This window comes from Oryza sativa, chromosome 11 (genome assembly GCF_034140825.1).
Source record: "Oryza sativa Japonica Group chromosome 11, ASM3414082v1".
Taxonomy (NCBI): domain Eukaryota; kingdom Viridiplantae; phylum Streptophyta; class Magnoliopsida; order Poales; family Poaceae; genus Oryza; species Oryza sativa.
In genome coordinates, this window is record NC_089045.1 from 11,360,907 (window position 1) to 11,375,109 (window position 14,203).

Genomic DNA, 14,203 nt, shown 5'->3' on the forward strand with positions numbered 1-14,203 from the left:
TTTTCTTCTCCTAGAGCTATCCCTCCAATGGCTTTCCCTCTAAGCTATCTCCAATAAATCTTGATGCTCATGGCTGAAGCTTGGAATGAGCTTTAGCTCTAGTTTTTGGCTGCTGCGCAGCATTTGTGTAAAACGATTGACGATTTCGCTTTAACCTCTGATAGCCCTTGTTTTATCATAGCTTTTAACTTCGTTTTGATCAACTTGTGTGACATGTCGATGTCCAACTTGTGTTTTGGGTGCTCTGAATGAATAAGGTGGTTTCATTTGATGGGACATGTAAATATGTTAAAGGGGGTGTTTAGATCAGGGGTTTAAAGTTTTGGCGTGTCATATCGAGTATTATATAGGGTGTCACATGAGGTGTTCGGACACTAATAAAAAACTAATTGCAGAATCCGTCAGTAAACCGCGAGACGAATTTATTAAGCCTAATTAATTTGTCATTAGCAAATGTTTACTGTAGCACCACATTGTCAAATCATGAAGCAATTAGGCTTAAAAGATTCGTCTTGCAAATTAGTCGCAATCTATGCAATTAGTTATTTTTTTAGCTTATATTTAATTTTTTATACATGTGTTCAAACGTTCGATGTGACATGGTGAAAAATTTTATAGTGGGATCTAAACAAGGCCGAAGTTCTAGTCGGCACCTCCTATGTGCATTGTGCTATAATGGGAAGTCGTCCAACAAGCGCCGTCCGGGTAAATTGAAACGTTTTTCACGGGCAGCTTACATCATCTGCTGCCTAGTGTATTTATAGTTTACACGGGGCAGCTCTTTAAAGCCCCCCACCCCACCCCACCCACCCCCCTCCCCCACACCACCGTGGTAACCATAAAGAAAGCGTTTCATATTTTATCCACCTAGGAAATTAATGGTGAGGGCTTGTGAAAATTGTTTTTTTCTATGCTACCCCTCTTCTCTCGACGAGACATCGAGTAAACTCGAGTCCCTTGCATACTTCTCCTACAGTCTGTTTGGTTGGAGGAAGTTTCTAGGAGGGATTGGGAGTTTAAAGGGATGAGGCTATTAACTGTTTTGTTTGGTTGGGGGACATGGGAATTTTGGTGGGATGGGGATGGGGAATTGAGGAATGAACTCCCTCCTTTTCAATACCTAGGTAGGGGCAGGTAATTGGGAGGGAATTCCTCCTTTACTTCGCCTAAACAAATCTCAGCCATCCATTTTCATTAATGATATAATCTCCAACTAAATTCCCTATCAATTTCCACCACCTCTACCAAACAAGAGACTGGGATGAAAAATCAAATTCACATCTTAATCTCACCATCAATTCCCTCATGTAAACTCCCAATCCCCTTTCCTCAAGTTGCCAAACAAGCCGCTAGAGCAAGATGACGGCATCCCCTTCATGCTATCACAGATGAGGTGCATGCTGGATCTTCTTTCGTAGATCCTGCCACAGACAAGCTCCACGCCACCCTCTTCCACCATTTAATTGTGCACACTTTGACAATAATTTCTGGTTTGAAAGTTTTGTAACTAGGTTTAAAAGTATTTTTTTTAAAAAAAAATGAGTTTGTAACGGTCAGATTTGAGTTGAAAGTTTAATGTTGTGAATAGAAAGTTTGAAAATTTGATTTGAAATGTTAGGTTTTGAAACAAAGTATTAACAGCTGTCAATGAAAGTTCTATATTTTGAATATAAACTTTTGATTGAATGTAGAAGTTTCAGGGTGCTATTTGTAAGTTTCCAGAGTTTGAGTTGAAATTGTGCGTGTAGAAAAAGAAAAATGTTGGTTGAAACTTCTAAGATTTCTTTCGAATTGCTACACGCAAGGCGTTAGAAAAAAGGGTTAATTAGATCCATACTATTAAAAATTTACTGATTTTGAAATATACTATTACTATTTGTGTTTTGTAACGATGCCACTGCAACGTATTTTACATGTATTAGACAAAAATGCCCTTATCTTCTACCTCTCTCTCTCTTCCCCATCTTCTACCCCTCTCTCTCTCCTCCACTGCGCTGCTGCGGCGGCCGCATCGCTGCTGCAGCTGCCACCGCCGCGCCGCCGCTGCTGCAGCCTGCAGCTGCCGCCGCCGAGCCGTCGCTGCTGCGCTCGCCGCACAGCTGCCGCGTCGCTGCTGCAGCTGCCACCGCCGTGCCGTCGCTGCTATAGCCTGCAGCTGCCGCTGCCGCGCCGTCGCTGCTGCGCTCGTCGCCGAGCCGCCGCGCCGCCGCTGCTGCGCTCGCCGCCGAGCCGCCGCACGCCGCTGCTGTTGCTGCCGCCGTCTCACCGCTCACTCCGCCGCCATCCCCGCCACATGCTGCTCGCTCGTGCTGCCGCCGCGCGCGCTCTTTCTGCTGCTCGCGCCGCCGCCGCGTCGCTACTGCAGCTGGCGCCGCTGTTGCTTCTGCCGCCGCCGAGCCGCCGTCGCTGCTACCGCCGCCGCCGAGCCGCGCCGCCACTCACCTCCGTGCGCACATCGCCGCTGCTGCGCTCGCCGCCGCTGCCGCCGACGCGCCACTGAGAAGAAAGAGAGGAGGAAGGTGAAAGAGAGAGGAGGAAGGAGAAAGGGGAAGAAGGAAGAAGGAAAGGTGGTAGTTTGATCCAATTTTTCTTGGAAATGCATAGAAGAGTCAAGTAGTGGTATCTTTTGAATATATATGAAATTATATTGGTATATTTCTAAATATATGAATACTAATGATATATTTTAAAACTGGTAAATTTTTAATGGCATGTATTTAATTAACCCTAGAAAAAAAGGTTTGCGTTGGGGATTCTGAACAATTTGAACCTGAAACATCATAGATGGATGTGTGGGTACCCTGGTATGGCCATTCACCCTGGGCCGTTGTATTTGCTTAACAATAATGACACATTGTGTCACATCATCGAAAAACACCTCGGTTTTTTTAAGGATGGGATATAGATTATTTTAAAAGTTGAGGAACCAACTTTAATTGGTTTCACATCTAAAGGACCAAAACTAAACCAAAACCATAATTAAGAAATCAAAATGAACCTTTTCCTTATATCAAATATAGGTATATACTTCCTCTCAAAAATTACAGGCATATACCACCCATGGAATCATTCACTCTAAGCATCACGGTTTTTCTTTTATTACTGAATAATGAAGCCCATGCCACAGTGATATAAGTAAGAAAATCATAGCATCGTAATGCCTTATTTAATTCTCATAAAAATTTAGGTTTTTATCAGATGATTAGAGCCGAGGTCATGGGATAAAGCCGTTTGCAATTACAATGCATTGATATAAATGATACAAGAATATTAATTCGTGTATATGCGCTAGCAGTCGAACTCACACGTGTGGTTTTGACCGCGTCACAACTATAGGGTGAGGGTTAGTGTTTCAGGGGTAGGTGGGGGAGGAAGGCCATGATGATGGGAAGTGAGGGATCGGGTTTAGAGGGATAGCATTAGAGGCGGTGGACCGACAGTGGGCAGTGCACAAAGATGGACAATGAGCTAGTGTTGGTGGCTGGGCAAAGCGGGGTGAAGAGGAGGATGAGGCCGGGCAGACAGGGCTCGCTGGCACGTTGGCGTCTTTCGGTGCCAGCGAGGCCAGCCAACTACACATGACCAAGATAGGGGATGAGTATAAAAAGAATTGACATAGTTTCCGGATGATCTCGTCAGAGTAAGCTCGCAGAACGAGAAGGAGGGGCCTCATTGGGGAGAGGTCTTCGCCAAAGAAAAGCCGCTCGACTACATTCTGTTCTTCTTTAGAGGAGTTCACGTTCACCGGAGAAAGGGGGACTCACAAGATCTTATCCTATCTTACTATAAAATTATAACCCACTAAATTCTAAAGCTCAACATGCAAAGATGCTACATCATCATCCACTAACAATTATTACATTTAAACATCATGCAAGCATGTTATATTATATATAATTTTATAATTTATTAAATTTTAGAGTTTTAAGATATAAGCATGTTAAATCATCATCCCATATAATTCATATAATATTTCAATATATCTCTTCATCATTTTTTATAATATCATATATACCTATATGATTCATCCTCACTTAGTTAGTGTTATTTTTCTCTTCTCCCATTAAATCATATCACATCAATTGGTTTTAGTCTTAGATGATTAATCTATGGTCCAAAGTATCTCTCTTTCTTCTTTCATAAAACCATATCATCTTACTTTTACATTTGAATCATCATTCTATATACTATTTAAATTTAAATTATTATAAACCATATTAACTTATTAACTTATATAAGTTTATGTAGTTTAGCTATCTTACACATTATTTTTATTTGTTATAATTATATTGAACACCTGCAGTAACGTGCAAGGTTTTAGCTAGTTTTATTAATCCCTATTAGGTGACATTCTAATCCTATTCAATCCACTTTAAACCGAACAAAACAAGACCTAAAGAGCAAGGATCGAGCTCGCCGAAGGGGCTGTGTTGCCGTTCGTACGGTGTAGAGGAAGAGAACGAATACGATACGGTGAGGGGAAGATGGGATAAGGCATCCGAGGAGGGACCCAGTGGGGCTCACCCGCCGCGCCACGTGCAGTTTACACGTCTCTTCGCTTCACCCACGCGTCTTCTTCTTCTTCTCCTTCCTCTTCCGCATCGCCTCTTCCTCCCCCCCCTCCCTCCCCCCTCTCGCGCGGAAGAACGGAACGGAACGGAACACCAGCCGCTGCTCCGGCAAGCGCTCGCCGCCGGCGAGGCAAAGGTATGCGCCACACGCTCTCTGTACCTACCACCACTCGTTGTCGTTTTCCTCCTCTCGCGGGGGGTGTTTTCTTTGCTTGCCCGCGCCCACCGGTGGATGGCTTAATTTAGCTTTTCCGCTCTGCGCGCGAGGAGGATCTACCTGCTAGCTAGACGGATTCCTTACCCCCCGTGTGATTGATCGATGAGGGGCTTTACGCTGATGCGGTGAATCGAACCGGCACCGCTCTCCGTCATGGGCTTTGGAGGCTGGAAATCCAACCACCGATGGATGCGTTGGGGGAGAAAAGGAAATTGGGGAATTTGGTACTAGGAGAGCTTCCTTGCTGTAGAGAGGAAGCTAGCTAGCTTAGACTTGTTGAGAAATTAGTGGAGAGTGAGTTCGTGAGTGGTTTTATTGCGCATTGCAAGGGAAATGGAAAGAGGGTGTCTGATGAAGCATGCGTTAGAGGTGCACAAAGTAGAGATTCACATCGTTGCTGAAGAGTATAGGCTACTAGTTTGATGTATGCTCCGCGTTGCTAGGAGACATCTCGCGAAGCAAAATTTGGAGAAATGAGCGCACTGAAACTAGGAGGTTGATTTTTTTTTTTAACAATAGTGTAGTCAAAGTGATGTTGGATGGTTGATGTTTAAATGCTGAACAAATGAATATGTGTACATCCATTCAAATTAAGCTCGCCATTGTAAGACTAAAACACGACAAAATGACAGAGAAAGTGGATGACAACAATTTAGGAAGGAAAAAGGTTAAGCACTGCATTACGTTACATATGGAAATATTTACTTGTTAATTTTCATTAGTTTGCAAACAATCTGTAGATCCTAACACATGTATTATATATGCGATCAAATTACAGGCTTTAAATTGATGCCGCTGTGACTAAATAAGTTTTATTCAGTTGTACATCTCTGATATCCATTCTTCAATGAGATAAGCACTCCTTTTGATAATTTTCTTTTTTCTATAATCTCTAATGGTTATAAAAGAAATCCGTTAGAAACAACACATCATTACTAATAGTTCCTAACCTTCTTGACAAAGTCAGATGATTTTCCTTTAGAACCATCTGACGTCACATAATCGCAAATGGTTTCCATATACACCTGTTTACGGTAGTAATGCCAGTTATGTTTTGACTTGCTCATGTGTGCTGCCGTGCTGCACCTAGTGAACCTATAGGCACTGTATTTTTGTGGCAAGAAGGATTTTTTTTTCATGAATGTTATGCAAGTCTTTTTTTTTTGGTCAACTTGCTTCACTTAAGCAGTTGACTAATTCCTCATTAGCCTTAATGTTTTCGCTTGGATGTGGTAACAATTTTAATCAACTTCGTAGATGGAGAACACTCAATTTAGCCGTCCAAAGGCGGTACCCTATAATGACTCCTGGGAGATACCCAATTCTGACTATATTCTCTTGTATCTCAATGACAAACAAACTGGGAAGATCACTTGCATGGTATGTGGGAAAGAAGGACACTACACTTGTGAGTGCCCCATGAAGAATAAAGAAAAATATGTCATATGTACTCTTTGTGGCAAGGTTGGCCACTGTCACTTATGGTGCTGCCATCAGAATGAGAGTGAGAGGCGTGCTTGCCGTCGTTGTGGAGAAAAAGGACACTATGATAATTGGCATCACCTAGGTTGCTCCAGCTGTGAGAAGCATCATCCACTCGGGAGATGTCCTATGGGAAAAATTACATGTTTTCTTTGTGAAGGCAATGGACATGTCCCTGTTCAATGTCATTTGAGTCCAATGCTCACTGCAATAACTCAGAATCAACGAGAGAGTTTCCGAGCTACTCTGAGACAAGCATTGAGAGAAACAAGCAACACAGCAGTCACACCAATTACATTGACCAGAGAATTAGAGCCATATAATGATAAGAATGGAGGCCAACCTAAAGGGGACAATGAAATGGTGCCCAGGGTCTTAGGCTTCAATCAAGGAGAGGAAGGCCATTCTGCTTTGAGGAACCCTAACAGATGCCATGTACCATCCTCTGACAAGGCTAACGTTGCTGCAGATAAGGCACCAAACCAATCTTTAGGAGTAACCTGCTTCAACTGTGGGGGCAAAGGTCACTATTCAAATAAATGTCCTCAAAAGCAAAAGCAACATGGAGTCAGATCAACCAATGCTGCAGCTATGAAAGATAAGACACCGAACCTAACAGGAGTGACCTGCTTCGACTGTGGTGACAGAGGTCACTTTTCTTATACATGTCCTCAAAATCTACTAGAAGTCATGTTGACTGCAGAACTAGAGCCACATGATGATACCTATGAACGCCAACCTAAAGCGGATAATGGAACAGTACCAACTGTCCTAAGCCTGAATTGTGGTGAGGCAAGCCATTGTGGTAGGAATAATCCCATGAAAAGTCTGGAATCATCCTCTGATAAGATCAATTCTACAGCTATGACATATAAGGCACCAAAACGAGTGTTAGGTGTAATCTGCTTCAACTGTCATGAGGAAGGTCATTATGCAAATAGATGTCCTCAAAAGCAACAGGGAATCAACTCAGGTACTTCCCAATCCCCAATAAAGCGGCAGAGGAAGGAATGACTGATGTAAGTTGATATCGAGCAAACTTGTCTTAACATAGATGTTGATAAAAAAGAACTAATAATATATTGTTCCGTGAAATTGTAATGGATGAAAGATTTATCAGATATTCAAAGGAGGTTGTGGTTGTAGAGCCATAACCATCTTTGGTATTGTAGAATTTGATATTGAATAATATCAAGTGATCCGTGTGTTGCAATGAAATTGCTTGAACAAAATTTCTCGGCCTATCTCAGGTTTTGATCGGTAAGCTTTCCATAGTTACTGGAGGTTGTTTTGTATGGTCGTGTGGTTTCTCTCAGGATGGAAATATTCTTGAGCAATCTGCCCAACAAATCTGCATCATCAGAAAAATTGTTTCTTCATCCAGATTTTATGAGATGTCCATTCCTGAAAAATATCAATGGTGCTACAATTTTATTTCTTCTGCATTGCCAGTGTGCTTGTGGCCTTTGGTGACTACATCGATCAAGTTTCAAAGCACATTTGTTCCTTGATAATATATGCCATTATATTCGGTTGCAAGGAGGCAAGGGTCCATTTTCTGAGGATGGAGCGTTTGCAAATTGGCATTCAGGTTTTTCTATGGGGAAGGGACGGAACCTCATGAAGATCATATATGTGTGATAAGAGCTGCAACAAGATGACCAATGTCAAGCCTGAACATGGTTCACCATTTAATCTACTGGTTGGCTGAGCTTCTACAAGATGTCTATCAGCATTCTATAGATGTTTGTTCCCTTCCCTTCCTTTTACTGTACTACCTGGAACTAAATATCGCATTCTTTCCTGCCAGCTTTGTAATTGATTTGCTAAAACAAATGGAATCATATTTTATTATTTTAAATTGTGTTATTGTGATTATCTTTTGAAAAAATAGGTGCTTGTATAGCTGCATAGCTAAGTCTATTGATCTGATAAGTTCTCATTTTTTTCTGCATATTATTTTCAGTACAAAAGGAGTTAATCCACTGAGCAATGAGTGGCTGGAAGATGGGCAGTGCCTGCTAGCGAACAGCTAGAAAATGTACTGGCTCTTGGCACACCAACTGCAAGTGAGCCGTTGGTGCACCAACTGCAAGTAAAGTATGACATACAATTTCACTTTTCACCCTTTGATTTAATATGTTTCGCATACTTAGTATAGGAGAACTTATCCCACAATCTGTATTGTTTTATTTAAAATGTGATTTTTATTGATGTCATCAGCGAGCCATGTTGTAGGACCTTTTGATACTTATAATGTGTTAATTACTGTGCACTGAACATTTATGTTGTTATGCTATATACATGCATTTTGAAATAGTCACTGAACATGGATGATATTTTTTTATAATTCTTACTAATAGCTGGAAGTCTTGTTCCTGATATAGTTAAAGTTAGCAAGCATGTATAGCTGTGCATGTACACTGCATTATTTATGCAAACTTATTAAGGCAAAACAGTGTCAGGTCAATATGAGCTTCATTCAAATATCGAAGGCGGTGGCATTGTGGTTATCTAGTTTTGATTCGGGTCCTCTTGCCTATAAAGTGCAAGTCAACCATATATTTTAGTCATTTCTATTTTTGCTAGTACAAAAACACCAATCAGAACCATGGTTTTGCATATTTGGTTCACACGTCTAGTCTGCATCCCTCTGTTGCCAAATGTTAAACGAACAGACTAATGATCTTTAAGATGTATCCTAGAAGTTGGAAAAAAACACTAATAATATCGTGTTCCATAAAACTGTAATGGATTAAAGATTTAACAGCATTATGTTCAAAGGAAGCCTCATGGCTATAGAGTTGTATCCGTCACCAGTATTGTAGAAATTGTTTTTGAAATCTCAGGCTATCTGTGTCGCAATAATTGTTTGAACACTCTCAGGCTATCTCATGTTTTGATTGGAAGGTTTCCAGTAAGTTGCTGGAGGTTGTTTGGTATGGTTTGTCTCAGGTTAGAAATATTCTTCAGCAGCCTTTTCTTAGTGAATCTGCATCAACAGAGAAATTGGTTGGTAATTTCGTTGGATGTCTATTCCTGAATCCTGAAAAACATTGATGGCACTGCAATTTTCATTCTTTTGTACTGTCACTACCAATAAGTTCTGGTTCTTGTGGGCTTTTGGCCTTTGGTGACTGCAGTGATGAAGGTCAAAAGTAAATTTGTTCATTGAAAATTTATGCTATTATGTGCAGTCCCAAGAAAGCAAGGGTCCATTTTCGAGGATGGAGCGTGTTGCTAATTGGCATTCAGGTTTTTCTATGACAAGGGATGGAGGTTCCATCATGAAATAGTTTGCATGTCAGGATGGTCATATGTGTGATAAGAACTGCAACGAGCACATTAATGTCAAGCATTGTTTAAATGTTTGTCCCCTTCCCTCCCTTTTACTGCTTCTCTTATTTTTGAATATGCTGATATGTTTATGAACCACTCTGATTTATTACCATCGTAAAGCCACGCAACTTCTATTGTTCCTTTTTCTCTCTTCCATCTAATGTCAAGAATGTTTTACTAATAACTGGAACCAAATATGATCATTTTCCTACAGCTTTGTGATTGCTTTAGTACACCAAAACGGAACCATATGTTATTATTTCAAATTGTGTGATTGCAATTATCTGTTGTGCGTTTGCAACTCCATTGCTAAGTCTATCTAATCAGCCCTTGATGTTTTTCTATGTATTCTTTTCAGCATAAAGGAGGTAAGCCATTGTCGCATGAGGCTCTGTGCAACGAGTTGCTGGAAGATGGCAATGCCTGCTTGCCTGATATTAGCGAACAACTAGAAAATGCACTGGCCCTTGGCAGACCAACTGCAAGTGAACTAAAGAGTTGCATTTCACCCTTTGATTTAATGTGATTTGCATACTTTGGTAATAGGAAATTTATCTCATAAATCGTTTTGTTTAAGATAAAATGCGATTTAGTGAAGTTATGACTTGTGAGAGAGCCATGTTGTAGGGCATTTTGGATTATTTGCGATGTGTTAATTACCGTTCACTTTATTATGTTATACATGTATTTTGAAATATTCACATAACATTTGTGTTGTCATGTTTTATACTACATGCGCACTGAAATATTCACAGAACATGGATGCTAATTTCTCGTATGTATCTCTAATTCTTCCTGGTATCGTGGAAACCAGCAAGCATGTGTAGCTGAAGTTTGGTATCAAGTGTTTGTGCTATTATTCGGATAATCTTGATGGTTGATCATTTATTAGGGTATGTACAGTGGATTATTTCTGCAAACTTATTAAGGCAGAATAGTTTCAGGTAATATGTAAGCTTCATTAAAATATCAAAGGCAGTGGCAAATGGGAATCAGGCAATATGTAAGCTTCATTCAAATATCAAGGGCAGTGACATTGTGGCACCCCTCTGGTAGTGGTAAGGTTATGTTTAGTTCCCTTTAAACTTTCAACTTTTTCGTTATATCAAATATTTGGACACATGTATGTAACGTTAAATATGGATAAAAAAACCAGTTGCACTGTTTGCATGTAAATTGCGAGACGAATCTGAGCCTAATTATGCCTATTATGCCATAATTTGACAATGTGGTGCACAGTAAACATTTGCTAATAGCGGATTAATTAGGCATAATAAATTTGTCTCGCTGTTTACAGGAGGAATCTGTAATTTGTTTTTGTTATTAGTCTACGTTTAATACTTCAAATGTGTGTCCGTATATGTCAAATTTTTTTTTTTCCAAAACAACTGAACACGGCCTAAGTCATAATGTAGAATTGTAGTACCATTCCACACATAATTGACTTGTGTTAGAAAAATTCACACTGCATAAGTTCTATTCCAAATTTAGTAAGTATGAATGTTGGTCAAAAGAAGTGTCCTTGTGTGTGTTCTCAACTGTACTTTCCTAACTTCTGTTTCGTCGTTTTCACGCGAGTATTTCTCAAACGGTTAAACAATATGTTATTTAATATTTTTTATAGGAATGTTATTTCAAAAATAATATTAGTTTATTTTTCAAGCTTCTTTCTGATAATTAATTAATCATACGTTAGTGAGCTACCTCGTGGGGAAATCAAAGTTACCAAGCAGCACTATCCAACACACCAATATCTGAAAATGAATCAGCAGTTGACCGATTAACCCTGCTAAGGCTGCATTCGATTGTCTAGGTAACTAACATCTCCTTCCTCGTTTTTTGCGTACATGTTTTCCAAAGGTACATTAACTTTAAAAAATTCTATAGGAAAGTTGTCTTAAAAATCATATTAATCTAGCAGTTTTTAAGTTTTTTACATATTAATCTATTTTAAGTCTTTTTTACAAACACTTAATTAATTATGCGTTAAACCGTCGTTACTTAATTAATTATGCGTTAAACCCCCACAATTGATCACAGCCTAAGACAAGAGCTGAGCTGTGACTTACTGGAAGTCCCCTAAACCACCCAAATCAGTAACAAAAGTATTCCAGGTTTGGTTCCATATTAGCAACGATTATGAAGGCTTTTTTAGAGTAAAGTGTATGGGCGGTCCTTAAAATTGTAGTGGTGTGTTATCTAGGTTCTTAAACTCTCAAAATGCATATCCAAGTCCCAGAACTTGTTATAGTGTGTCATCTAGATCCCAAATCACCACAATCCCTTCAGGATCCTACGTGGCGCTGATGTGGCATAATTTTGACTGACAAATGGGATCCATTTAAAAATTTTCTTTTTCTTTTTTTTCTTCTCTTGTATTTTCCTTTCTCTATGACCCGAGTAGAAGAGGGAAAAAAAGAAGAATGAGAAGAAAACGGAAAAGAAAAAGAAAAGAAGAAGAAAAAGACGCGTCACGTCCATGTGGCAGGTCACATTAGCACCACGTAGGATCCAAGAGGGGATGTGTCGGTTTGGGACCTAGATGATACACTTTGACAAGTTCTAGGACCTGGATATGCATTTTGAGAGTTTGGGGACCTAGATGATACACCGCTACAAGTTTAAGGACCGCCCGTGCATTTTACACTTTTTTTTACAATCACCAGACTTATAACTCAATTGCTTAGAAAGGAAAGGAAAAGAAGTTTGAATGGACACAAGCATGCCAACAAAAGCTTTAAACTTGCTGATGTTTAAAACAAATCACAAACTGATCGATGCTCAGTGCCTCCGGCTCCCTCAAGTCCCAATAGAAAGGAAAGCACCTGCCCTTATCTTCACGTTGATGTACTGTTGTTGTGCTACCTTTGTTCCTGTGTGTTCGTACGTCCTGCCCCTTGAATCAGCTGATCGGAGGCTCCCCTCCCCAAAGTCGGCTTGGAGCATCATTCATTCATCTCGGAGTGGTGTACCAGATTAATTGTGCTACGGCAGATGAAACGATGACCGTGGTTGGAACGAAGCAGCAACGGTGGACGGTGGCTGACAACAGCTGCAGATGCATGTTCAGTTGGAACGATATGCCCTCAGCTCAACTCCTCGGTCACGATGGCGGCCATCTACAAAGATCAATAAGTGCACATATTACTTCCGGGTAAAAGTGTATCAAATTTGCTTTATATTATGAGGCATTTAGACTATTTTCTGAGTCAAATATTTTAGAAAAACATAGCAACATTTCTAACACAAAACAAACATACTAGGAACATATGAGAGAATCCCTTATATCCCTTATATTTAATGTTACATTTAATAAAACTAGTTTGATGTTATAGATGTTGCTATGTTTAGTTTGACTTGTCAAAAGAACAATATTGTTTAGTGATTGCAGTGACCTGAGTAGCACCTCAAGCTCCCGAGTTTAAATATAAGAATTGTATTTTTATCATTAAACTAGCACATAAATATAAGAGGGGTAATATAGTCAATTTTAAAAAAATTAACGGTCAACTCATGTTCAATTAACAAAATGGGCATAAAGGAGATCAAAATGAAAACTCAAGGGTATATAAAGGATGAGGCAAAATTAAGGGGTACATAAGGGATTGGACGAATTCTCAAGCGTATATAGAGGATTTTCTCATTATTTGAAGTCAAAACAGTACAACTCATTTGGCATTAAGCTCAACAGCGATCATTTTGTTTAGGCTTATAACCTCTTATAAGCAAAAAGTCTAATCAGAAATAAACAATTATTTTTTGTTTTGCTTTTTGAAATCCGTAAGCTCATTTTACAATGTTAAAGGTCCTCTTTATTACACTTATAAACCAGCCTATAAGTCGATACGTCTAACCATAAACAAACAAACAAGAAGTTTATTCATTTAGCTTTTTCCAATCCATAAGCCACTCTTAAATTATTAAGCCGTGGAGAAGCCTTTTGGTTTATGTGAGGTAGATGTATGACTCTATCCTTAATCTTAGAACTTTAAATTCATCGGCTTGTTAATTATATAAGCAAAAGGCTAACTTAAAAGTCTAAGCCAGTAAACCTAAGCATAAACAAAGATGCCCTAAGCAAAATCTAGGTCGCGAGGTACTTTTTTTTTTCTTGTTTGAAGTGGATGTAGAACTTCACCATTAAATTTAATTCTTTAAAACCACCAACTTATAAAACACAAAAGAAAATATCGGCTTAACAGTCTAAACCAATAAGCCTAAGCCTAGATAAAGAGGATCTTAAGCACTATGGTTGTTTTTCAAGGTTTCTTTTGAAGGTATCTTCATAATATATCTTGCAAGATTGTGGACGAGTGATACTCGTGGACCGGAAGAATAGGGTATTGGGGTACGTTGGAACAGGGATCTGTGTAGTACGACATCAAAATAGACAAAAGACAAGGATTATACTGGTTCATGCCCCATATCAGGTAATAGCCCTAATATAGTTTATATGGGAATAATGACGATGAGAACAGATTACAAAGAGAGTAACCGAACAGGCGATGCCGATGAGATCGTAGTCGAGGGATTCGATGAAATCTCCCGGCGAGTTGGCTCCGTAGACTTTGGCTTCATAAACTCTGGTGGGTGT

At 39.7% G+C, this 14,203-nt stretch overlaps 1 protein-coding gene across 4 annotated transcripts; it reads left to right on the plus strand.

Annotated features, from left to right (window-relative positions):
• Positions 1–4,636: 4,636 nt before the first annotated feature.
• On the plus strand, positions 4,637–10,391 carry LOC4350316 (uncharacterized). 4 transcript variants are annotated; one of them, XM_026021286.2, is made up of 6 exons: positions 4,637–4,707; positions 6,046–7,289; positions 7,521–8,015; positions 8,237–8,370; positions 9,468–9,638; positions 9,968–10,391. In XM_026021286.2, the coding sequence occupies exon 2, from the start codon at positions 6,046–6,048 to the stop codon at positions 7,282–7,284; it is 1,239 nt and encodes a 412-aa protein (XP_025877071.1). In that variant the 5' UTR covers positions 4,637–4,707; the 3' UTR covers positions 7,285–7,289; positions 7,521–8,015; positions 8,237–8,370; positions 9,468–9,638; positions 9,968–10,391. The 4 variants fall into 4 exon arrangements, with proteins under 4 accessions (XP_025877071.1, XP_025877074.1, XP_025877075.1 ...); XM_026021289.2 differs by having other exon boundaries at positions 7,723–8,015; XM_026021290.2 differs by having other exon boundaries at positions 7,862–8,015.
• The last annotated feature ends 3,812 nt before the right edge of the window (positions 10,392–14,203 follow it).